The 23,805-nt window shown below is 57.0% G+C and overlaps 1 protein-coding gene across 1 annotated transcript in view; it reads right to left on the bottom strand.

The window, feature by feature from the left end:
* The window catches only part of MAD1L1 (mitotic arrest deficient 1 like 1), a 288,983-nt gene that overhangs the window by 95,460 nt on the left and 169,718 nt on the right, over window positions 1-23,805 (bottom strand). The window contains exon 12 of the mRNA XM_029945762.1: window positions 7,544-7,632. Within this exon, the coding sequence (XP_029801622.1) occupies window positions 7,544-7,632 (89 nt within the window). The remainder of the gene's footprint in view (window positions 1-7,543; window positions 7,633-23,805) is intronic.

Here is a 23,805-nt window from a genome sequence, read left to right as displayed (position 1 = left end):
TGAAACAAAACAAGTTTTCCTTACTTCCCTTCCTGCATATTATACTCCCAAGTGGCCACATAAAGGGGGGAACAACATCAAAAAACCTCTAGAAGCTAAAAAGCAGACAGATGAGTGGTAAATAACCCAATAGCTCAATCCTAGGCCAGTGGAGGAAAAACTTCTCAGGAGTCTTAGGAGTGGGCATGACCGGCAGTCACTTCTAGAAACAGAGAAAGTAGGGCTCAAACTGGAAGACTGCTTGGTGTGTGTGTGTGTGTGTGTGTGTGTGTGTGTGTCTGTCTGTCTGTCTGTCTGTCACTTCTAGAAACAGAGAAAGTAGGGCTCAAACTGGAAGACTGCTTGGAGGGTGTGTGTGTGTGTGTGTGTGTGTGTGTGTGTGTGTGTTTAACTTTTCAGGAAATCATCAAGGAACTTGCAAAAAATATACAAGGAGGCCCATGTGTTCTTCACTTAGTCCCCCTTGATGGTGACAAATGGAACCAAATACAGTTCACTGTGAAACCCAGGACAACTGATGCTGGGGTGGCCACAGAGACTCACAGTCACCGGCCTGCATGAGATCCCGGATCTATGTAACTGCCGCGAACAAGATGCAGAGCTGGGTCCACATGGAGGGCCACTCACGCCATCCTCTTGCAGACACCCATACACCCCTCTCTCCAAACCGTAACAGCTTCCTCTGATTTCTGGAAAAGACTGCATAAAGTCGACATTAATTAGTCTTTAAGTGTTTAGAATGCTCCAGGGACACCGTGTGGGCCTGGAAATATCTTTTCGGGAAGCATTTTAGTTATGAATTCAATTTGTTAATGCTCATAAGACTACACAGATGATCTATTTCCTGTTGGCTGAGTTTGGGGAGTCTGTGGTTTTCCAGGAAGCGGTCCACTGCCGCTAAGGTAATGAATCTGTAAGCATAAAACCGTCAGTAGAACTCCCACTGTACCCCTCAGATGGCTACGGGATCTAGCGACACTGCATCTCATTCCCAATCCGGGTGACGATCTTCTCTTTCCATGTGTGTCTGTTGTGCTAGGAGCTTATTAATTTTATTGCTGTTATTCAAAGAACATTTTGCTTCAATAATTTTCTCTGTTGTTTTCCCCCCTTCAATTACATTATTTTTTGCTACTTATTACTTCCTTGTTGCTGCTCATTTGGAGCATATTCTGCTCTTCTTTTCCCCAGGTCCTCAAGATGAAACATACATGCCCTACCTCTCTGAGCATACCCACCTCCGTGGGGCTGAGGGAGCCCTGTCTCAGGGATTCTCGTACGCACCTCTCCGTGACCACTAAGCTGAATTTACTTCTCCTTTGAGACTTCCGTCTTCACATGCGGGGCCGTGTGCAAGTGCGCCATTTAATATGCAAACAGGAAGAGACTGCTGTCTTCCCTTCACTCCTGGTTTGGGTCTGTTTCTGTCAGAGAGCGTACTCTGAAAATTGGAATCTTCTAGGTCTGTTCGTGACCTGGGACACGGTCAGTCTTGGTGAACGCAAGGTGCCCTTGAAAGCAGGGTTCCACGGAGCACCTCTGTGGTTGGCGGTGACGCTGAGTTCCTCTGTGACTTCGCCCTGCTCCCTGCAGCAGCCTCACCGTCCAAGTGGCGCTGAGGCCTCGACTGCAAGCAAGGCTGTCTGCTTCTGCCGCTCTGGCTTCCTGGTTTACGTTCTGCTTTGGTGCAAATATGTTTGGAAATAGCATGTCTTCCTGGTACACTGATCCTCACATAATGGCCCTTTTGTCCCTGTTAAGATCCATTCTTCGCTCTGAAGCGTATTTTTCTGATGCGAACCTGGCCACACCTCCCTGAACGTTGGAGTGGTGCCGCATCCTTCATCCTGCCCGTTCAACCTACCTAGATCGCTGGGCTTGAAGGGAGCCTCTGATCCATAAAACCGGACGGGATCTTGGGTCTTCACTCACCAGCGACCTCCAGCTTTTAACTCATGCTTTTGGATCACTTCCATTAGAAGTAATTACTGATTAATTTGGTCAAGCTTAAATCTACCATCGTATTATTTGTTCCCTGACTGTTCCTGTTTCTGGCCTTCCGGCAGGTTCCTTGGAAGGTTTTAGGATTCCCTTGTAATTTGTGGACAGTGGTCTTGGGTGCAACACACCGGACCACTGTCTTTGTGGGTGCCGCAGGCACTCAAATACGCATCTGTCCCTCGGCCTGGTGGCACGACTGCACCGGCTGTGAGGGGTGGACGTGGGGCTCCATGCGGCCCGGTCCCCGTGCACTCAGAGCACGGCCACTGTATGACACTATGGGCTTTCAGCCACCCGGGATGAGCTAGCCAACTCGTGAGGACGGCAAAGGAAATTCCACGCCTTCCTCTGTGAACATCTTTCTATCCAGAAGCTTCCTTAGTGGTTCAGTAAGGACAGGTCTGTTAGGGACAAACTTTCTTGCTTTTATTTTGTCTTGATTTTCTTCTTCCCGAAACCTATTTTCCGTGGCTGACCGCATGTCTCTGGGAGCCTGTGCACTTGACCTGGCATCCAGGTCTGTAGATGAGATGGTGTCCCTGTAGATGGTGCAGCGTCTTCCTGGCGCTTCTTTCAAGACTCCGCCTTTAGCTTTCAGATTAATTAGCACATGTCATGTGTGAATCTGTGGTTTTACACTGTGTTGGGTTCCCCCAGCTTCTTAAATCTGTGTTTATGCCCTTCATCAGATTCTTCAGATATTTTTCCAGCTGCAACCTTCCTCTCCCCTCTGGGGCTCCAATTAAATGCACATTTATCTCCAAGCCCTGATCTCAGTGGCTCTGCTTCGTCTGTCAGCTGTCAGCCTGTTTCCCTGTCTATGCATCCATCTCTAAGGTCATGACTCTTTTCTCTAACCCACTGCTGAGTCTGCCTGTGAGCTTTCCATTTTGGCTGCTGGATTTGCCAGATCTACAAAAATTTCTGTTGGGCTCCTCTTCTTTTTCTTAATCTCTCCTTCTTTGTTGAGGTTTGCCATTTCTTCATTCGTTTAAAGAAGATTCTTAACTGTTTGCTGAAGCACTTTTCTGATTGCCGCTCTACGATCCTCATCAGATAATTCAAGCCCCTGCGTCACCACGCGGCCGCTGCCGGCTGCTGACCCACTCTCACTGGAGCTGTGGTGCCTGGCTCTGTGGAGGGCAGGTTTCCTAGCGTGTCCTGCATCCGACTTAATCTGCCCTTGGCAGGCAGCCCTGGAGAGGCGGTGCCAGGTCCAGAGGCAGGTGCAAGTCCTGCGACCTGTGTGTCCTGTTCACATAATGCTGGCCGAGGTGGACACTGCAGGGAGTGGGGAGCAAGATGGGCTCCCCACAGGGTTCCGTGGACACTAGGGACGGGCAAACAAGCACCATCTTGCTGCTCTGGGTCAGCATGGGGGCTTCCTGGTTAGCCTGGGTCAGCGGGAGGGGGTGAGCAGCCCCTATTCTCACCCCAGCTCTCCAATGCTGCGGGGTGGGGCTCCGATTTCCACTGGGGCAGGGAGAGGTGGGTGGTGCCACCCCTCCGTGGGGAATGGAAGACCGGCTCCCCTTGCCCTGCCGACATGCCTGGCACTGCCTGCTCTGAGGGCTGGAGAGGAAGGTGGGTCACCACTGGCCTGGTGGCAGACATGGCCGGTGGGGACCGAACGCCCTGCTTGCTGTCATGGGGCAGATGCTGTCAGTAAGGCTTTCCCTCGGGCCTCCTGGTTGCTTATCTGTAGCTAGTCCAGATAGGAGCCTCTGCAGCATCTGGTTCAGGGGCTCGAGAGGCAGCAAGGGACTCTGGGAGCTCACTCACATGCCCTCCTCAAGCCCCGGGTCCCATGTGGACCACCCTCTTTTCCCTTCCAGGCCTTCCTTGCCTGTGTGTCACGTGAGGGTGTTGAGTCACGCGGGGAGGCGTGGGCAGAACAAGGCGGCTGACCAGAACCACGAGCTGGAGAACTCTGGAACAGCCAGCGTCTCTGAGTCCTCCTGTGCCCTCATCTTACCCCCTTCTCTCCTGTCTTGGAAGATACCCGAGGCTTATTTTATTTGAGAGAGAAAACAGCAGGTCTGTGGGGAAACAGGTTCAAGAACTCCTTACATAAATGGGTTCACAAAGCTTAGAGTGGAAAGCCACCACCATGGGGTGAAAGCGCCCCAGGTCAGCTAGCGAGATACTGTAATGGGATCACGAATATCTTGTTATTATCACCTGCAGGAAATTACCTTACATCTGGTGCCAGTATACTTTTCTACTTTGGTCACAAACTCCACTTGCCCCCCAGACCCTTTGCTTCTAACATACACAAGTTAATGATTACTGTCTGATTGTTTTCTCCACGTCCAGCATGTGTGTATGGTCTCGTGAGCTCAATGAACACAGAGATGAAACTCCTGTCTGGGACTCCTGTCTCCTCGAGGACATTAGCCTCTCTCATATTCAATTCTGCGTCCACTTGCTTGCTGCACCAGAGAGAGAACTCCAGACTCATAGTCTGCTCTATCTAGAGATCTACCAGATAAAATGCAAAAGGTGACCAGGGGACAATGGGGAGGTCTCCATAGTGAGGCTGAGCCTCTCCGTCCCATCGGCTCAGTTCCCAGGGGCTGGCAGCCTCTACGCCTCATGGACAGGATCTTCCCCAAAAGTATAACCAGTCCCGAGGCCACATGAGGCAGCCCTGTGAGCAGACAGCTGGGACCACCACACTTATGAAGACAGCACCAGCACCAAGCCCAAGACCAAGGAGTGGTTTAAACCTCCACACTGACTCGATGGGCAAAGCAGCTGTGAGAGAAGGGAGCGCCTGAGGAGGAGAAAGCCACACAAAGTCCCTGATTAACATTAGACAGCGGACATAGCGTAGTCACGACACTGCATGCAACAAGGCATCATAGATCTGAAAGAATATTCAAACAGAAACCAAACAACAGAACATTTGTGGAACCTAAAATGTCAATGCAGAAATTCATTAAGAACAGGTTGATAAGTCTGAGAAAATGTCACAGAAAGGGAATAAAAAAAAAAGAAAGTAGAATAAAAAAACATTTTGAAAACAGAGAACTAATTTAGGAAGTTCAACATCCAAAAAAACACTAGCCTCAGAAAGAAGAAGTAGAGAAATGGAAGAGAGGAATCAATGAATAGTTCCCGAGAATCCCCAAGGCCCAACAGGCAGGGGCCGGCACCCACCCCGCGCGTGAGCACAGTCCCAGGCCATTGACCTCTGTGCCAGGTGCACACAGGCGCCAAGGAGAAGATGCTCGGGCCTCCAGAGAGACAGACACGGGCACATGGCTCGTCCCCTGCCCACCAGGTCTGAATCCAGGAGGCATTGGCAGGTTTGAATCACATGGAGGTTGCTTCAAGGTCTGGGTTGTGGGCGGGGACCAGGCAGCCATGCCCCTCTCCAGTGGTGTGATTCTGAGATCAACCAACTGCTCTGGAGGCCAGGGGGCAGGGGTGGCGTCCTAGCGATGGGAGACTTGAGGGTGCACACAAGGCTATTCAGTGAGAATTGGTTCCATAAAGGATTTTTTTTCAAAAACAATGAAGAACCCGGCACCTGGGCTGCTGGAAAGGGAGTGGGTGGGGCCACGGGGCATGGTGCCTGCTGTCCTTGAGGGGACACAGCTCCTCAATCCCTGAAGTCCAAAGCAGGGATTTCAGGATGGGCCAGGAGGGGTGGGGAGGGGCCAGCAGGTGCCAGCAGACACACACACGCCTCGGGAGGGACTGAGGTCCACCCAGCCACTTGCCCCAGACAGCACTCGGGGTTTGCTGCAGCTGCTATGTGCCAGGAAAGACAGAACCAGGCCCTGTTCCAGTTGAAAGAGTCCTGCAGCCGCCACTTAGACCTCCACTGAGGTTCCCCTTGTTTGCTTGTTAAAGAGTGATGGTGTGTGTGTGTGTGTGTGTGTGTGTGTGTGTGTGTGTGTAAACACTACACGTGGGCATTTAACACACCACCCACATTTCCCATCCTTTATCATGTGTGCTGAACGCATCTGGGTTTCATGAGGAACAGACCTATCTGCCAGCGCCCATCCCCGTCCCTTAGGACCACGGCCGCTTGTGACCAGTGGGCAAAGGCTCGGGATGCGGTCGCCAAGGGCAGGAAAGCTCCGCAGGAAGGGGCGGCAGGAAAAGAGGTTAGGAAGATGGTGGGGGCCTCCTGCAGGGGGACAGTGAGGCCCGTGGGAGGAGCTGGGGCAGAGGGGCCGGCAACCCCCCTCAGTCCTTCCCAGCCAAAGGGCATCCTTGAGTGACTCCTGTGGGCGTCCCAGGAAAGTAAAGATGGCATGTGACACAAGGGAAACCAAGGCACGACACAACTCTGGAATATTTACCGCAAAGCGGGTGCCTGGAGGAGCACAGGTGTTGGGTGCACGGGGCAAATGGCACGGTGGACCCCGGGGCTGGCAGGACCCAAGAAGAGGGCCCAGGTGCCCCCGCCACAGGGCCGAGGGGGCGGTGTATCAGGTCGTGTGCAGTCTCACGCAGCCGCAGCCCTCCCTCGAGGGCGTCCTGACAGGCTGTGCGCACCACCCAATTTCTACTACCTAGCCACAAAGGCTCCTTCCCACAGTCGCACTCACCGAACGAGACAGTAAGGACAGGCAGCTTTCATCTTGATGGCGAAGAGATCACTGATAAGGTCTTTTACTCAGATTTTAAAAAGAAATAAAAAGGAATCCACCTGACGCGTGCCGGCCCATGCAAACAGGGGTGGACAGCAGTCAGGACCCCGGACCTCATGCCTGCATCTCCAGGGGAAGGCGCGGCGGTGGGTGGCTTGGGCTGCAGCAGAACAGTGGCGTTAAGGAGGAGCCCAGACATGGCCTCTCTTCCGATTTCGGCACTCAGTGTGCAGGGTGGGGCCCCTTGGCGTGCCCCTCAGGAGCAGCACCGAGCACGCCACGCCAGCCTCATTCTTCCTGGGGCTCCCCGGAGGCCACCCTTGTGAGGAAGCCCGTCCACATCCCAGGCCCTGGCTGAGCCCTTCTGACCCCCAACCTTGCTCACCCCCGGGACACTGGCAGGGCCCAGGTGTGTCTCGCCGAGCCACCAGAAGCACTTGTGCCCATGGCAGGTGAGACGGGAGCCGATGCCAGCTTGGCTGTACCCACTCTGCACCCAGGGATGGCCACTACCCAGTAACAAACTGACACGGCGGGGCCAACTCGGGGACCCACAGGGAGCTAGGAGTAGGCCTCCCTGAAAACCTCCTCCTAAAAGACTGCACTCCTGGCCCAGGCGGCAAAAAGAGGCCTGGCGAGCCGCTCTGCGCCAGAAAGTGTGCCGTGTCAGGATGGGGTCCAGGGGAATCGAGAAAACCTCTGAGGGAAACAGGCTGCACCGCAAGCTGGCCCGACAGGCAGGCCGAAGGCAGCCTGGCAGACAGGCTGGAAGTGGCCTGTGGGCAGCTCTCACCCGAAACAGGGCCGCCTCTGCCGGCTCTGGATGAGCCTCTGCATGCAGGCCCAGCCGTCTCTCCACACTGGGGGCGCAGGCAAGCCGAAGGGCTAGGAGGGGAGGGGAGTGGGGCCCAGAGGCCACGGTGTGGACCTACCTGAGTGAGCTCACCTCCTCCCTGGACAGTGGGAAGCTCTGCTCGGCGGCGCCGGTCTGACATTGCAGCATCTTCACCTCCATCTCCAGCTGCGCAAGAGCACAGGGGTCAGCGGGGGCGCTGCAGCCTACCTCCCCCATGGGCCCCTCGAACTCGAGACCCAGCACCCAACTTCTGAGGGGGAGGGTACACTGGGAGCCTCTGTCTCCAGGGCCACCCTATGTCCTGGGAGCCCAGGGTGGCAGGACTGCACGGCCAGCTGGCAGCACAGACACACCTCCCTGTCGGCACCCACCTCTGGGCACCAACAGACACACATGGCTTCCCGGACTACAGCTCGGACATGGACACTCCCGTCGCCCAGCTGTTCCTTGGGGAACCACCTGGTTTACCCTGCAGCTTACCCCCAGCAGATAGGGTTCTGTGCCTGGCGACCTGACAGTGGCCTCTGTGCCAGCTGTGGGCACAGTGGCTGGACCAGAGCAGGCCCTCAGTAACCAGTGATGCAAGGAGAGAGGGCGGTAGGCGTGGCGGGCTGAGGAGGAAGGCCCCCAGACCCGCCCCCTGCACCCAGCACACTCTGCTCTGGTACAGACGGGGCTCTCAAGGCTCCACTGTGGGAACGTTCATGCTCAGCTGGTTTGCTGGCCACCTCAGGCTTTGGGGTGCCGAGTGCCCCCGACTTCTTGTGTCCAGCCTGTCTGTGAGGAACCGGGAGGGCCGGGGAGGGGGCAGGGCGGCCTTCACCTTACATGGGGCTCTCCCGGAAGGTGCGGCCACAGGGCGGCAGGCGCCCCACTAGAACACGGGCTTGCTGGGGCTCCATACAAGAGCCAATCCTTGGGCAGACACCCCCCTGTGAGGCTGACGGGTGGTCACATTCACAGATGACCCAAGTCGGCTAAAGAGGGAAGGTGTGAACGCACGGGTGTCTAAAGCTCCTGAGGCACTGTGGACACCCCTGAACGGGACAATGACCATGACAATCTGGGGAGCACTGCAGCGGGGGCTGACAGGGTGGAGGCAGAGGGCAGATATGAGTCTCCCCACCTTGGCAGGGCATGGCCTGCACACAGTCGGCCCCCATGTGGCCTCTCCCTGTGGTTACCTTCCTGATGCCCCAAAGGGAGGCCCTTGGACCTCCTCACCTGACTATCTCTAAGGCCCAGAGGACAGGTAATTTCCGGGAGAGGCCACCTGGCTCTCCCCCCATGGTGCAGGTCGGGAGCGTCGAGGCTGGGTGAGACTGCCGACCTGCCTTGCTACCCTCTGGGCTGTGTGGCGGAAACCTCTGCCCCTTAACTGGGGTGGCCAAGAGCCCCCGGGCCCACACCAGAACGGGGACGATGTGGTCGCCCTGAGCTGGGCACCGATGGGGTCTGTGGAAGGGTGCTGAGCCAGGGGCCAGGCCAGGGAGCAGAGACTCCTCACGCATGTGCCTGCCTGGCCCGAAGGGACAGTCTTCTGTGCTCTCTTCTTGAAAACATCTTCTCCAGGATGTTTCTGGAAAGATCCGCCTGGGGCAGCTTGTTTAGGAATTCTGGGCTCCGAGGCACCCAGTGTGCAGGAAGCCCTAGTACTACTCTTCGAAGTCCCAAGTGACATAACTGCACACACGGGTGACCCCAGTCCTGCTGGTCGCGGATCAGAGAACAGGCAGGAGCTGGGGCGGCTTCGGCGAAGTCCCCAAGGAAGAGGAGAGGGTCCAGGTCTCCGCACACTTAGCCGCTTCACGCCTGCCCGGCAGTGCCTGCTGGGCTGAGGTCCCCGCACACATCAGGCGCTAAGCGACCACTGAAGGTGCCAGAACAAGGTCTGCTCACACTTGCGGAGAAGTGGCGTCCACCGCGTCCTGGGCTTCTCCTGCCCCTCCCCGAGGAGCACACACACTCCGACTGGCCAGGCTCACCACCCCCCTCTAAGGACACCCACACATTTATGCAGCAGCTGGAGATGCCTGTGTCCTCCCCATGGCCATGGCCAAATAGGCCAATGGGCACACTGACCACGCCGGAACAGAAGGACTGTCCTGGAAAGATGCAGAAGTGGCCGAGTCCAGTCTGGGCTGATCCCTTGGGCTCTTTCTGTGTGTGGGGGGTGCTGGTCTCCTGAGGAGAGGAGGTGTGCACACTCACGGTGGCCCCTGCCCAAGTGGCACACAAAGCCGGGCTTTGGAACTATAAGACAGGACACTTCCTGGAGATGTCACCGTCCAGGCCCCAGACCTGTCCCAGGCTCGCTGCACCTCGTTCTGCTACTGGGAGCCACGTGCAGCCCCCAGATCCGAGGTTCAGGTGTGGGACACAAGAGGCGTACACCCCAGATGCCTCTGCAAGGCACTCGGTCACCCAGGCGCCACCCACAGCTGACTGGCGCCTCCGGCTGTGGGGTCCCGGAGACAACTCACGCCTCTGCCAGCAAGTATGAACAGGCTCTTCCCTTTCCTTTTGATTGATTTCTTATTACCAAGACAGTAAGACGCTGTTCTGTACTTAGGTTTTTGAGCTCAATGTATTCTGGAGACATTTCCAAACCAGTGCAAAGTGAGTCTCTCGGTTTATGTTTGTGGCTGCCTGGAGCTCTGTCACAAGGACTCCCGCCACCTGTTGACCCATCCCCCACGGACATGGGCTTTGGCCACATCCCGCCTGACACGTGAGGTCTGTGCTGAGGCAGGCAGCTCTTGCTGGTTTCCGGGGTGCAGGCAGACCCCCCGCATGGTTCTTCCCGTGGCCGGTCTACCACCCCCAGGAGGGCCCAGATGTGCCCATCCCGCATACCCTGAGGCATGACAGCCCCACTGATATTCGACTCCATGTTGTCACTCACCCACTTCCGCGTCTACTTCTGATCTCACCATTCTGACCACGAGAATTCCAGGGCGCCCTCTCTCTCCCTCCCTTCAACCATCAAAACAAGAAATAAAACCTTTTTAGAAAACGCTGTGACCATATTAAACACACAGACCAGAGAGAGAGCATCTGAGGACACGGCCACCCATCCTGCTCATGGGGGCGGCGGTGGCTGCATGTGCTCCCTACGAGCAGGCGTGCTGAGTACTTTGTCTGTGTACCCGTTGTGCCACTGCCATTCTAAGTGGGTGCGTGTTCTTGTGTCATCGGACTTGTTCTGTACACACAGGACTTAGCATCTGTTTAATCTTCTTCCCCACCCTCACTGTGGTCTCCGGTTCCTGTCAGCTGCACATGGAGAGGGCCCCCCACACCCCCAACTCCCAGCCTGACACCACGACCTCCACACCAGGAAACCTGGACTGGCTGTGGCTTGGCTGGAACTGGTGCCAGGATCTTCCTGTTTACAGCTCGTCAGTTTCTAGCTGACAGAGATGTGCTTTATTATGTTGAAAAAGCATGCATATGTTACTATTTGATGAAGACTGAACAGGGAGGTTCTGGCAAATGCCTTTTCAGTGACTGTGGGGCACATGTCCTACAAGGGAGTCCACGGTCCAGGTAGGGGAAAGCGAGGCACGTGCCCTGACACACAGGGCGCCCACACAGCACCGTCGTCACCTGCCTCCAAAGAGCTTCCCCGTCCATGCTCCGGGTCGGTGTGTGGGGCGCACATGGGCCCATGTTCTGAAGGCCAAGCGGAATTTCCCCCAAACCTGCCTTGGTCTGATATGGTTTGTCTCTTTCTGCTGGGGGCGGGCAGGAGCCGCTCTTTGACCGCCTCGGACCTGCTTTCTTTGTTTCAATGGCTTCTGGAGGGAGTCCTGACAGGCTATGTGGTCCTCAAAAACTGAGCTAGAACTCAGCTTTTTTCTTTTTAGGTTTTGTGTTTTGCTTTCTTGTATTTCCTTCACCATCAAGGCGAGGTTCACCCGTGCCCAGTTCCGTGGCCGTGATGCGGGCACTTCTGTGGGATTCTGGCCACCCCAGCAAGACAGAAGGGCCCCCTGCACGCCGAAAACTCCACGATGATTCTTCGTCCTCATTTGAGTGGTGACGTGTCTATTAATTTTTTACCAGGACTGCGAATATTTCATACGCTTTACTGGCTTTATTTCAAAGCATGAGCATTTGGATTTATTTATTACTTCCACCATTTTTCACTTTCTTATTAACTTCCGCTTTGATCTTTACAAATTCCTACTTTTTGCTCTACTAGGGTTTATTTTGTTTTCCTTTTTGGAGTTCTTGAGCTGGGCCTTTAATCTGTCTATATTCATTCTTTCCCATTCAATAATATAAAATTTAATCCACTATTTTTCTTCTGAACTCTGCTCTGCTTCCCATGGGCCCAGAGATGTGTTTTCTAGATTCTGGTACATCTGCATCCCATTCTGCTTTGACCCAAGAACTGTTGAAGACCAGGGTTTTGGGTCTGGTTTTCTTTTTCCTTTCTTTTTTTTAGTTCTGTCCCCAACTTCAAATTTCTCACCTCGTGATCTGGTAAGTGTGTTAGCCACACCTATGTGAACTTAGGAAGAGTTTCTATATTATCAATATGTGGTGAATTTAGGTGAACAGAGCACTTTATAGCAAGACTGTTCTTTAGTTTGGGGTTTTAAGGGCTTTATAGGAAAGAGATGTTATCCCTCTGTCACCTGTTCTTGGCCCACCTGATGGATGAGGGATTATGGAAGGGAAACAACTCCTCCTACTGCTGGCGCCCTTGGTGACCGCCCCCCCCCCAGATCTCTCCCCATCTTCATTGTTTGAACATCAATGACGCATCACTGGCTTATTCAACTCATGTAGTTTTTTGTGTGAAACTCTCTGGGTACTTAGAGACGTTTGCATTTCTTTCCTAGTGGCTGCTTTCCTAACTCTTGACACGACCCCTGCCCTCTTCGGTTTTCGGTTTTCGGCAGTTCCTATTCACCTTCTACAACAGACTGATCGGCAGCTCCGGTGCATCTGGCTCATGGGCCACCTCCCCACAGTTTACTGTGTTTCCGCTGTGTCATGTCAGCCTTAACTGCTTCCACCTTCAGCTGCAACGGGGCGAGCAGCGCCACTGCCACGTCTGCTCTCATTGTGGCTCTTCCAGGGAACTTACATTAGGTGTGTAAACTGTGTCACCGGAAACCAGGCATCCGCCTGTCCTGTTTCCTGGCCTCCTTGTGGGTTTCAGTCTTCCGGCCCGGAGACTCAGGCCTGCCACCTCCAATCCAGCCATGGCTGGAGGACCCGGGACACCCGGCGGCAGAGCGTTCACAAATGATTTTCGTCTGCTCAAGGTCAGGTTAATTTTTTTGTGAGGATTTTTTTTTCTATCGTTTGGATTTCTACAAAACTTTTGGGTTTTGCACAAAATTGTGTGATGTTGTTTTTCTTCCTCATCAGGAAGGTGACTTTGAATCTTGTGCATGCAGCCCACACAGCAGGGAAGATCATCCTGATGGGGTGGCTCTGTGCAGCGTCCACGCCCCTTCCCGACTTCTCCCTGCAAGGCAGAACCCTGAGCACTGCCCTGAGAGCAAACCTACCCTCTCTGTCCCAGAGACAGATGCTCAGCCTTGTGGGCACTGACCAGCCCCTCCCCGAGGAGGCCAACGCTGTGCCTGTCCCCAGGGCACAGACAACAGGTGCCCTGCCCCTCCCTGCGGCTGCCCCCTCCACCCAACCTTGCCCTTCGGCTGAACTGCTTGGCTCCTCTCCACACACCCCTGCTATTTCCACTGCTGAGGGCGGGCTCCCTCTCATGAAGGGGCTTGGCTTTTAGCTGTAGTTCTGTTTGGCCCAAAATTAGGTTTGCCTTTTTTGGCTTTCATTCTTCTGGGTACTTCTGGACACCTTCCAGGAAAAAAGGAAGAAATGCTGACTTATGCTACAGCATTCAAAGCAAAAGAGGCCCTTTTAACTTGTTAGCTTGACTCATAACTGCTTCCCACTTGAACCCCCCTCCCGCCGGCGGCTGCACCTGCCCGCTCTGGCCCACACACATTGAGGCTCCACGGGCTGCCCTAGCCTGCCCTCGAAGTATCGGCACCTGCCAGCCCCCAGCATAGGGTAGTGGCTGGCTCACGAGACGCACGACATGGGTCTACAGCTCAGTTCCCCGCCACCCGTCAGACCCACCTCTCCTCTAGGCCTCCCTCTCCTCTAGGCCTCCCAAACAGGGAGGGGTGGCCCCCATGTGCTGTATTTGACCATTATTTCCAAGATTGGTGCATGTGTGACCTTTGTCCCTATGGTTCTGGGAACTCCCGAAGGTGCACATGCCTCCTCCACTCACCTCTCAACCCAATTCCTAGCTCGGATGCAGTGCACAGGAGTGGTCCAGGCCCACAGGCAGGGGCACGGGGGCACGTGGGTGACCAGTGTGCCAGCCATGCCTGGTGCTCCCCTGGCATGAGTGGCCAAGTGCAGTGCAGCCTTGGGGACAGTGTGCAGGCCAGGCCTCCTCCAGGACCACAATGCTGGGCCAGCGAGTGCAGGCAGGGTGAACACGCAGAAAAGCACGCCATGCAGGGAGAAAACAAGCTGGCACTGGACTCCCTACCAGTGCCCGGTTTCAGAAAATGAACAGATCGGTATTAGAGGAAACCAGCCAGGCTTTGGAAAGGGTTGTTGGACGATGAACGTGAGCAGCAGTCCCACGGGCACCTCGGGGAACGGCCGGGCACTGGGGGAGCAGCCCCCACTCCCACCCACCCGCGAGTCCCCCTGGCTCCGAGGCCCCCTCTCCCAGGGGGTTCACATGGGAGGATGGTGAGAAGGCCGGCACTGTGCTGCGTGGGAGCCTCTGGGCTCGGCCACACACAGGCTCAACCTCGATTTCCTCTTCTGTAAAGTGGGGGTGATATCTCCTGTTCTTGAGGCCTGAACAGGAGGTGAGACTCCCAAGAGGAAAACGCCCATCCCAGGGCCCAGCACAAGCCACAGCCAAAGTGCCCCTCCCAGCAGTGCCCCAGGGCCCCCCAGCCCCTCAGGAGGGCACACCCAGGGCACCTGCCTCTCCCACCCTCAGGCCTAGCCCTGGCTCTGCTGGGGGCACAAGTGTTCATCCTTTGCCTTTTAGCGACAGGTGAAGCCACGCTGCTCTGAGCTGGCCCAGGAAGGAGTGACAATGGGAAATGCATTACTATTGCAGTCTGCAAACACCTATTTTATACTTCACTGAGAAAAATCTGTTATTTGACGTTAGTTTTAAAAAACAGAACATAGGACTAATTGGATTGTACCTTCCAAGAGATTTGCTAAATGACAAAACCTTGAGGGTCGTTCTGCGAATCGCCCGTGCACAGGGCTTGGAAGGGAGGCGTCCCAGAGGAGCTGTCTACAGGCAGCACGAGGCGCCGAATCACGGGCTGGTGACAAGAACAAAGTCCTGGGCCTGTCGCCGCCCCGGGGAGCCCCTCCACGCAGCTCCGGCTTCCTCCCCACGCCTTTCTCCCAGAGAGGGGTCTTCTGCCTCTCCAGCCTCTGAAGCTAATGCACAAGTTTCCATTCCCCTTTCTTGGGCTCGCTCTCCAGATTAACAGGCATAATTACCAGCAGTGTGCACTGCCAACGAGCCAAACGCCCAGGGAGCTCAGCTGCTGGCAGGCTGTACTCACACCCTGAGAGTGGTGGGCACCCCTGGGGACCCCCAGGAATGCCAGCCGTGCATCCTCACAGCTACCGAGGGGCACGGTCAGCCACATTCGCATCCACGGTCCCCTCTGAGGCTGCTGCTTCTGGCTCTGCAGGCGAGCAAGTTGGGGCCAAGCAGGTGCGTGTTCTGGCTGGCATTTTCATGCCACACCCGGAGCCAAATATGTGCGGGGACCTGGAGGCAGCCCCACTGGGTACCAGGTACTGAAAGTGCCCTGTCCCCAGCCCACAGAATCGGGGCCTACCACTGACCCAGAAGTGAAGGACACAATGTGCCTGGGCCTTTGTTTCCTCCACGTGGAAGCCGTAGGACGTGTGGGGAAGACAGCGGCAGCATAGCACCCACCTGTCCGTACACAGGGCAGTGGAGACGCCAGTGGCCCCCAGGAGAAGGAGTGGGCCGGGCAGGAAGCTGGCTGACCTCTACCATCCCGCCTTTCCTTCCCGTTCTCCACTCCATACCGCGGACGTGTGCTGCCTGCTCAAACAGTAAGGAAATGCTAAAAATACCCGTTTCCTGGCCCAGAGCCCAGGCCGGCGTCCGGCAAAGGGTAGGCCACCCAGCGGGGCCCTTGCTTTTGGTAGCAAACCACAGCTCTCTGCCACGCGCCTGCACGCACCCAGCGTGGGCTCTCACCCGCCTTGAGGCACGAAGCTCGGGCCCTCAGACTTGTATCCCAGGAGCGGTGAGTTCCAGAGAGACCACACCTCAGGCCACCACAGCACCCCAGGCCACAGTGGCACCCGCAGGCCCTCTCGGGTGCTGGTGGCACTGAACCATGACTGCTGAATTATGGAGTACGCCGAGGTGTCCCACCGTCACGCTCTGGGGTCCTGGCTTGCATCCAGGCGAGGCTGAGCTCTGTCTCCTCACCAACTGCAGGCTCGGACCCCAGAACACAGGGAGGGCACCCGTGCACGGGCCACCAGCACAGGCTTGCAGGCCGGCAGATGTGGGTGGGCGGCTGCCAGCAGCAGGAAGTGCTGCCCTGGGGTCTTTGCTGGCTGGGGACCTAGGCTCTGGGGTACAGCCCCCCCCCCCGCCCCCGCTGCCAGGGCACCAGGCCTCCTCAGGGCCTCATGCCCACAGGTCAGGGCACCTCAGCAAAGGCCAGCAGAGCCTGGGTTCCAGCTACAGACCTGTGGAAGCCAGGCCCCCACTTCAGTGCAAATCAAGCCCAGGAACAGGGCCTGACACTGGCTTTAAGCATCCCCTAAACCAGGGGTCAGAACACTCCTGGCGTGAAGGCCCAGCGGGCAGCACCCCACCATTGCCACAGCGCACAGGCACCCACTGCTGTGTACACACAAACAGGCCCCGTCAGCCTGTCGTTAAGCACATGCACTTAGACACCCTGTGGGCTGGGTGGCTGTGGGCTGGTCTCCTGCCCCCAACCGGACTGCTCCCTCCCTGCTGAGGAGGGAACAGCCAGTCAAGACAGAGGCCCCAGAGCAGGAGGGCGCATGGTCTGCAGGACACCTGCCCCACAGCCCCGGGGCTGGTGTACCGGCTCTCCTGGCCACACACGTGGGAACAGGGGTGGGGGCTGCTCGCCACCCCCACAGCAAGAGGGCCGCTAATTACCTGGACTGTGTCCCCAGGGCAGCGGGGCCCAGCCCAGCGCATCCAGCACCAAGCGCAGCTGGTGGGGCTCTGGGTGGGCTTCCAGGACAGCTTCTCCCTAGGGAGGGGTGCCAGCCAGGCATGGAGGCTGCAGCTACCGTAGCACTGCAGGCCGGGGTGCTTCCTGCCCATGAGAGGGGCCTGTGGCCATGGGCAGGATGTGCCAGTTTCCGATGTGTGCTAGAGCTTAGGCAGGAGCAAAAGCTGCTGGCCGTCATCGGGGCCAGGACCCTCGCTCCTAAGAACACGTCACAGAGGCACGAGCCCCATGGGCTCTGCAGGCAGGCTACACCCTGTCCTGCTCACGACGCTCACAGTGCCTGTGGCACCAAGGCTCCAGTGCAGCCCGCGGCAAGCTCCGCGCCTGCCTCCACACGTGCATATGTGGGCTCCTGTCCCCCTTTAGCCTTATTCTCAAGCTGCTAGTGAACATCAGCGTTTCCACGCAGACAGGTGAGGAAGGGGCTGTATGAGTCACCTGCTGTCGAAGGTGCTACTCAGGGACCAGCGACAGACCTGTGACCAGGTCACAACATGGAGCAACACCTTCTGAAGGTCAGCAAGCCAACCAAGTGTCTACATGTCCCATCTCCATAAAGTCCATGAGCTGTGGCAGGAGCACAAAAAGGGTGCCAACAGTCCTGGGACACCTGGGTGTCCACACACAAGAGAACAATGGCAGACCCCTACCTCACACCATCTTCAAAAATCAACTCATGATGACTGAATCCTAAGTGTAAGAACTAAAACTAGAGAACCATTAGGAGGAAACACAGGAGTACGTCTTTGTGACCCTGAATGCACCAACAGAGTCCTAAGTATGACCAAGAGCATCAATGACAAAAGAAAAAATAGACCAAATGGATAGCAGCCAAACCTTGTGTGCACCTAAGGACATTCTCCAGAGAGAAGACACGTCACCAATGACTGATGAGAGCCCAGCACATACCATCTACGAAGACCCTACAGAGCTCTTACTGCTCAACCAAAAGACAAAAACCCAATTTGAAAATGGGTAAAGGATCTGAATGGCCATTTGTCTAAAGAAAAACACAATCAGCCAATAAGCGTGTGAGGAACAGCTCCACATCACTAGCCATCAGGGAGATGCAACCAAAACCACGATGAGACACATTTCACGGCCACCAGGAAAATTGCACGTGTCACGGTCTGTTCTCTCCTGACAGCGGTTGCCTCCTCTCTCACTCCTGAGGGCAGTCATCTATGCCTTCCCATCCTTCTGATTGGTCTGAGATGCATCAGTGGTGCTGATCTCCGAGAACTGGAGTGTGGTCGCATGCACAGGACTCCCCTCCAAGCGTGAGGCTGTGAGGCGGCGGACACAACAGGTGGAGCTCTCTAAGGGATCCGTGCCCTGAACAGAAACAGATGAGAGCAGAGCACAGGACATGTGGCTTGGCTCCCTGGCAGAGCAGCCCAAGCACCAGGCTCAGTGGACCAGCCTCTGACCTGCCTGTCTCCTCTGGCGACAAGGTCCCTCTCTCTTCGCAAGGAGGCCTGGCATGCCACATTCACTCACGGCTCTGAAGTGTCATGAAACTTCAATGCTAACGGCACTCGAGGCCGGCTCACTAGTATGGAATAGCCTTCAAACAGAGACCACGTATTTCCGTTTAATTTGAGAGGATACGCAGTTCGATCCTAGGGCCTCACCCAGTCCCACAAAGCAGTACCCAGTGGGAGGAGCATAGGAGTGCGCACCCTCTGACACAGTCCCACGAGCCCGGAGCTGCTGAGAGCCACAGGAAGGCCATGCACCCCGGGCCTGGGCACGTCAGGGTCTGTCTGGAACGAGGACCACAGGTGGTACTGACACAACCAAGGCCCGGGGCATCCCAAGGACTCTTCCCAGAGCCCAGTTTGGGCAGGTGACTCAGGGGTCCCAGAGAAGAGATGAGGTCAGAGCAGGAATCCTGGTCAAAGGACCCCTTTCTGGATCCATCCTGGGCCCGTCACACATCCAGAAAGGTCCCTATAGTGGCTGCTGCTTCCTGGGGAGGGACGGGAGGGACTGAAACACACTGCCCTTGTTATGTTCCATCCCATTCCACCTAGAGGGACACACCCGCTTCGACAGGCCACACAGACCACAGCAGCCACTGGTGGCTCCCCTAGCAAGCATGGCTGGCTACCGGAGCTGGGACGCACCTGCACCTCAGAGAACAGGAGCCAGGCGGGCAGCCGTGTGCACGCAGGCTTTCACCCTGCAGAGCCCTTCCCCATGTGAGCACATGTACTGAGGGGATTCCAGTGGCCCCCCAGCAGCCCTCCCACCCAGGGGGAGGCTGAGGGAGCATCTTGGGGGCCGTTATCACTGGGGCGGGAGACAAAGCCAGGGCGGCCTAGCAGCAGGTGACAGGTACGTGCTGAGCCGAGGCAGGAAGGCCCAAGAGGCAGACCTGGAGAAATCCAGTGTTTTAGCTGGAAAAAAGTGGAAACAATGCTTAAAGTCATTGGCTCTGGAGGTGGCCTGGGCAGCACACAGGCTCCTGGGTGCTGAGGGGTGCCGGCAGCCCAGCGTGGTGTCTGCTGCCCCAGATCCAGCTCCACAGGAGGGAGCCCATCCTGGGGGACGCGTCCAGATGTCCGCAGGGTCCAAAGGGCAGCAAGGCTGCCTCCTCTGGGACAGTGGTGGCTGCTGAGATGGGGGTGGGGGTATCAGGAAGCGCAGGAAAATCCCACTAGCGTGCAAACCCCTATCCAGAAAATGTGTATGTGTAGCAGAAACGTGGCCACAGTTCTGCAGGCTCTGGACCTCTCGATGTCTCCATGGGTGACCTCAGCGATGCCCAAGAGGAAAAGGCTTGCCACAGACCCCTTTCCGCTGGGGCCACTCTTCCGGGGGGGGGGGGCTTACTGGGGGCCCAGGGCACCCGAGCTTCCACACCTGAGGCAGGAAGGCACAGGGCAAGTCTGCCTCCAGAGGGGCGGGTCAGCCAGGGCAATGGACCCAGGGGCCTTTCCACAGCCAAGGCGGCAGCAGCCAGACCCAGCCTCCGCAGAGGACCGTGGGCGCCGAGGCCAGGCCCATGTCTGTGCCAGCCTCCCCCGGCACACACCTGCAAGGCATGTGGTGAATGCACGGAGATACTGCAGCAGCTAGTGAAGATGTGGCAGATTTAATAACACGGTAAGGAACGAAATCACTTAATGCGGACACAATAGAACTGGTAGTTGAGAAAGAGCTAAGCCAGAGAAGGTCACTGCAGAGACTCGAGACTTTTAAATGATATAAAAACATCATGCTTAGAACCAGGCAGAGCAAAAGAAGGTCTGTCGCAAAAGACACTCCTGCTGGAAGGAGCCCCACGGTTTTTAAAGATAAATAACCAATTTCTATCTGTGGTGTTAGAGACCTTCACTGTGCCTTAGCTTGGTGGGCTGTGGCCGCGGGGGCTTCTGCCGGTGTCCTGACCCCACACGGGGCTACGTGGGCCTCGTGGTGCCAGCTGGGGCAAAGAGCTATGTGAAAATAACGGAAATGATCAATCAATTCAAGTGAAGGCCGTGAGGCCAGAGACTGCGAACTGAAGGTCAGCTGCGCAGAGCACCCACAGCACAGGGCTAAGGATTCCTCTGGGAGACTGGCCAGCAGCCTCCAGGCTCGCCCAGGCCAGGAAACACGAGGGTATGTAAGGCAACACTGACAAGAGAAATAACCGAAAGGTCAGACCGTCAACACACTGAGGCTCTGGGGACTTTGACAGCGTGTCACCGTGGTCCAGACAGGAACAGGCTGACGTGTTCCCTCTCCAACTGGGGAATTTTCTTCTCCTTTTGGGGGCGATCCAATTAACAGCCAGAAATAACACCAGTAGACATTTATTTCCTAGATTAGAAGACCATCTTCTCGGACTAATATCCCTAGAACTCTAGACAGATCCCTGTGAGGTGATAAATCACCAACCTCTTGTTAGGTCTTTGCAAACCTGGCAAAACCACAAAGACCAGTCCCCATATGGGGAGACGGGCCAGGTGGGCGCCCCTACACAGGGAGAGGGGCCAGGCAGGGACCAGCTGCTTCCCTCAAGTCCACATTCGGTCACTCAGCAAATACTTTACAACTAGGTGCAGGGCCCAGCCCCATGGGATTGTGCCATCCATGAGGCACAGCTGGTGTAAGCAGACCCCAAGGTGCCCACCGGCCTGTGTCCTGGCTGTCACTGCACTTGTCCCCTCATCTGAGTCACAGTGATGACCCTGGCACCAGGGTCTGCCTTGAGGGCTCAAAGGGAGGGTCTGGTTACAGCCGTGAGCACAGCCCAGCACACAGGAGCACTAAGCACTCCGTGCTGCACCCGGCTGTGGTGACAGTCACATGCCCCCAAGTGAATGTGGAATGGGAAGGTGATGTGTCTCTGTGAAGGGGAAGCAGAGGACTCAGCCTCACCTGAGACAGAAAACCCATTCCAGGGGCAGGAGTGGCATGGGAAGCCGCAGGGAGTGGCAGGGGCCCCCGTGAAGACACACGTGGGGAGCTGGAGGGCGCGTGGAAGCAGCGCTCGTCTGACAGGTGTGGTGTCGGAACACAGCCATTGTCTGGTCTGGGGTACGGGATCCCTTCTCTCCCTTGGGAGCCTCATCTGAAGATGACCTCCGCGGGCCTCCCCCGGGGTCCGGTGTGGACCACCAGGAGGAGGAGGGCCCCAGGACAGGACTCTGGATGCCCACCCACTGGGGCTCGGGGTCAGACAAGCCAGTGCAGCTCCAGCAGTGGGCACCATGCCCATATGCAGCCCTGCCCCGGGGCAGCCCTCGAAGGATGGCGGCCAGCTCCATGTCCCTCAGTCCAGAATCCTCTAGCCCTGAAGCGCCTGCCGGGGGCCCTGCTCTGGGGGTGGGGGGCTGTGCCCCCCCAGGTCAGCTTGATGCTAAATTCTAAATAGGCTTCATTGAGCCCTTCCCCCAAATCAACTTCCTGGCCCCTATTGGGCTGGCCCAGGCACTCGCCCCTGGGCAATGCGCCAGCAAGGTGCACTGGCCACGCACCAGTGGGAGTCCTGAGCCAGCCATGACCAGGGTGCCTGACAACCCTCAGGCGGGTGTCCCCATCTGTGAAGTGGTGACCGCAACACTGCCTGTGCCAACACAGGCCAGAGCCATCAGGGACGTGAAGGGCAGGAGGCCTCAAGGCCCAGGCAGAGGTGAGCGGTGGCAGCAGAGTCCCCCGCCTGGAGCTTGCTAGAACGCAGGCCTCTGCCTCCTGAAGAGTACGGGCAGATGACAAGAGGGCCAGGTGGCAGGGCTCTGGGAGCTCCTGTCTGCACAGCTGCTGGAGTAGTGCCTGGCTGGCCCATAGGCCACTGAGTGCACGCCAAGAACTGGGCATCACCCCTGCTGCTGCTCAGGGCACTCCACGACCCGTCCAGCCGCCGCGCCAGCCCCAGTCGGCCTCGCCACCTGCTCACGGGCTTTGGGTGCTTGCTCCTGGCCAGGCATCGGACACACAGAGATGATGAAGACATAGCTGTGACATGGAGGAGACAGCCTGGTCACTATAGGCCACCAGCCAGCCGGTGTATTTGCTTTCCTGCAGCAAAGGTCTGTCTCCTCCATGACTATGCTGGGGAAGCCGGAGGGCCAGGGGGACACAGCCAGGGACACAGCTAGGGACAAGGCCAGGGACACATGGTCAGGAGAGGGACATGGCCAGGGACACACACCCAGAGACATGGCCAGGGGTACACGGCCAGGGACACGGCCAGGGGGACACAGCCAGGGGTACACGGCCAGGGGACACAGCCAGGGACATGGCCAAGGACACAGCCAGGGGGACACAGCCAGGGACACGGTCAGTGGACAAGGCCAGGGACACAGCCAGCAGCTGGCATCAAGCTGCAGAAGCAACAAAGCCCAGGAAACGCCGCGAGCGAGTGCGGCGGGCAGGAGCAGGTCCCAGGACACACATGGCGGTCCGACTGTCCAGGTCGGCTTAGAGCAGACGGCCAGGTGTGCCAGGTAAAGGTCATGTCGGGCTGGGGACACAGCCGCTGGCGGGAGACTCTGACTCAGACGGTTGCTCAGGGAGGAGAGTGCCCTGTGGTCCGCAGGGCCATGTCCGCCCACTCCTAACCCCTCCTGCAGCCCCCAGGGCCTGCTGTCTTGGGCTACAATGCCTCTCTCCATCATTTGGACCCCAATGCTCTGCGAGCGCAGAACCTTGAGAGTGCCCAGGCTGACCCGAGGCAGCCACCAGCTTCAGGGACACGAGTCCTGCTGGCCCCTGCAGTGACGCACCTGTGAGCCTTCCCAACTCTCTCAGCATGGATGACGTCTTCCCATCAAGGCGAGGGTCTTCTCACCCAGGCTTGGCCCCATGGTAGGACGGATCCCGGACGTGGAGTGAGTCATTATCAGTCAGAGAACCAGGAGGTTCATGTAATAATTTTCCGGAAGGCAGCTGGCAGCGCTGGCAGGCTGCGATAAGGACCAGTTCACGGGCGGCAGGCACGTACGGGTGCTAGCTGCCAGCACTGAACAATGGAAGCTCACACAGCCCCTTCCGCCAACTTCTCAGGCCTAGACACTGCCTTCACAATGACAGACGCGTCAGCAAGGCACACATGGTGCGCGTGCCCCTCGCGGAGCTGAACATCGGCTCTCGCAGGCATCTCCTGTGATCCTAGCACCGGCCCCTCAGAGCCACGACCTGAGAGCCTGGCACCTTAGGATGAAAGCCCCGGGCAGGGAGACGCCCCATGTGGGTCCAGTGGGCCGCACGCTCACGCACAGACACAGCTCTGCCCCACTGGGACTCAGCCACATCTCCGAGCCCCCAGGGAGTGCCCGCCCCGCCAGAGCCCTTCCCGGCTGACCCTGCACAGGCCCAGAGGCCGGCAGTGGGAGCCCACAGGAGGCGTGAGGGGGAACGGTATTCTGGGTGGATGACTGCTTAGTTACCCAGAGTCGTGAGGGTGTCGTTCCCCTTAAACCGGAAAATAAATCCTTGCTCCCTGGAGTACATAAAATATTAGAGGGAGTTTTATAGTTATAATCAAAACCTTCATTTCTCCAGCTACCGCCGGCCATATCTAATTAGGGTGAGGGATGTT

This window comes from Suricata suricatta, chromosome 8, assembly GCF_006229205.1.
Source record: "Suricata suricatta isolate VVHF042 chromosome 8, meerkat_22Aug2017_6uvM2_HiC, whole genome shotgun sequence".
Taxonomy (NCBI): Eukaryota; Metazoa; Chordata; class Mammalia; order Carnivora; family Herpestidae; genus Suricata; species Suricata suricatta.
The sequence above is the reverse complement of the archived record's forward strand: the minus strand, read 5'-3'. Positions and strand labels throughout refer to the sequence as shown.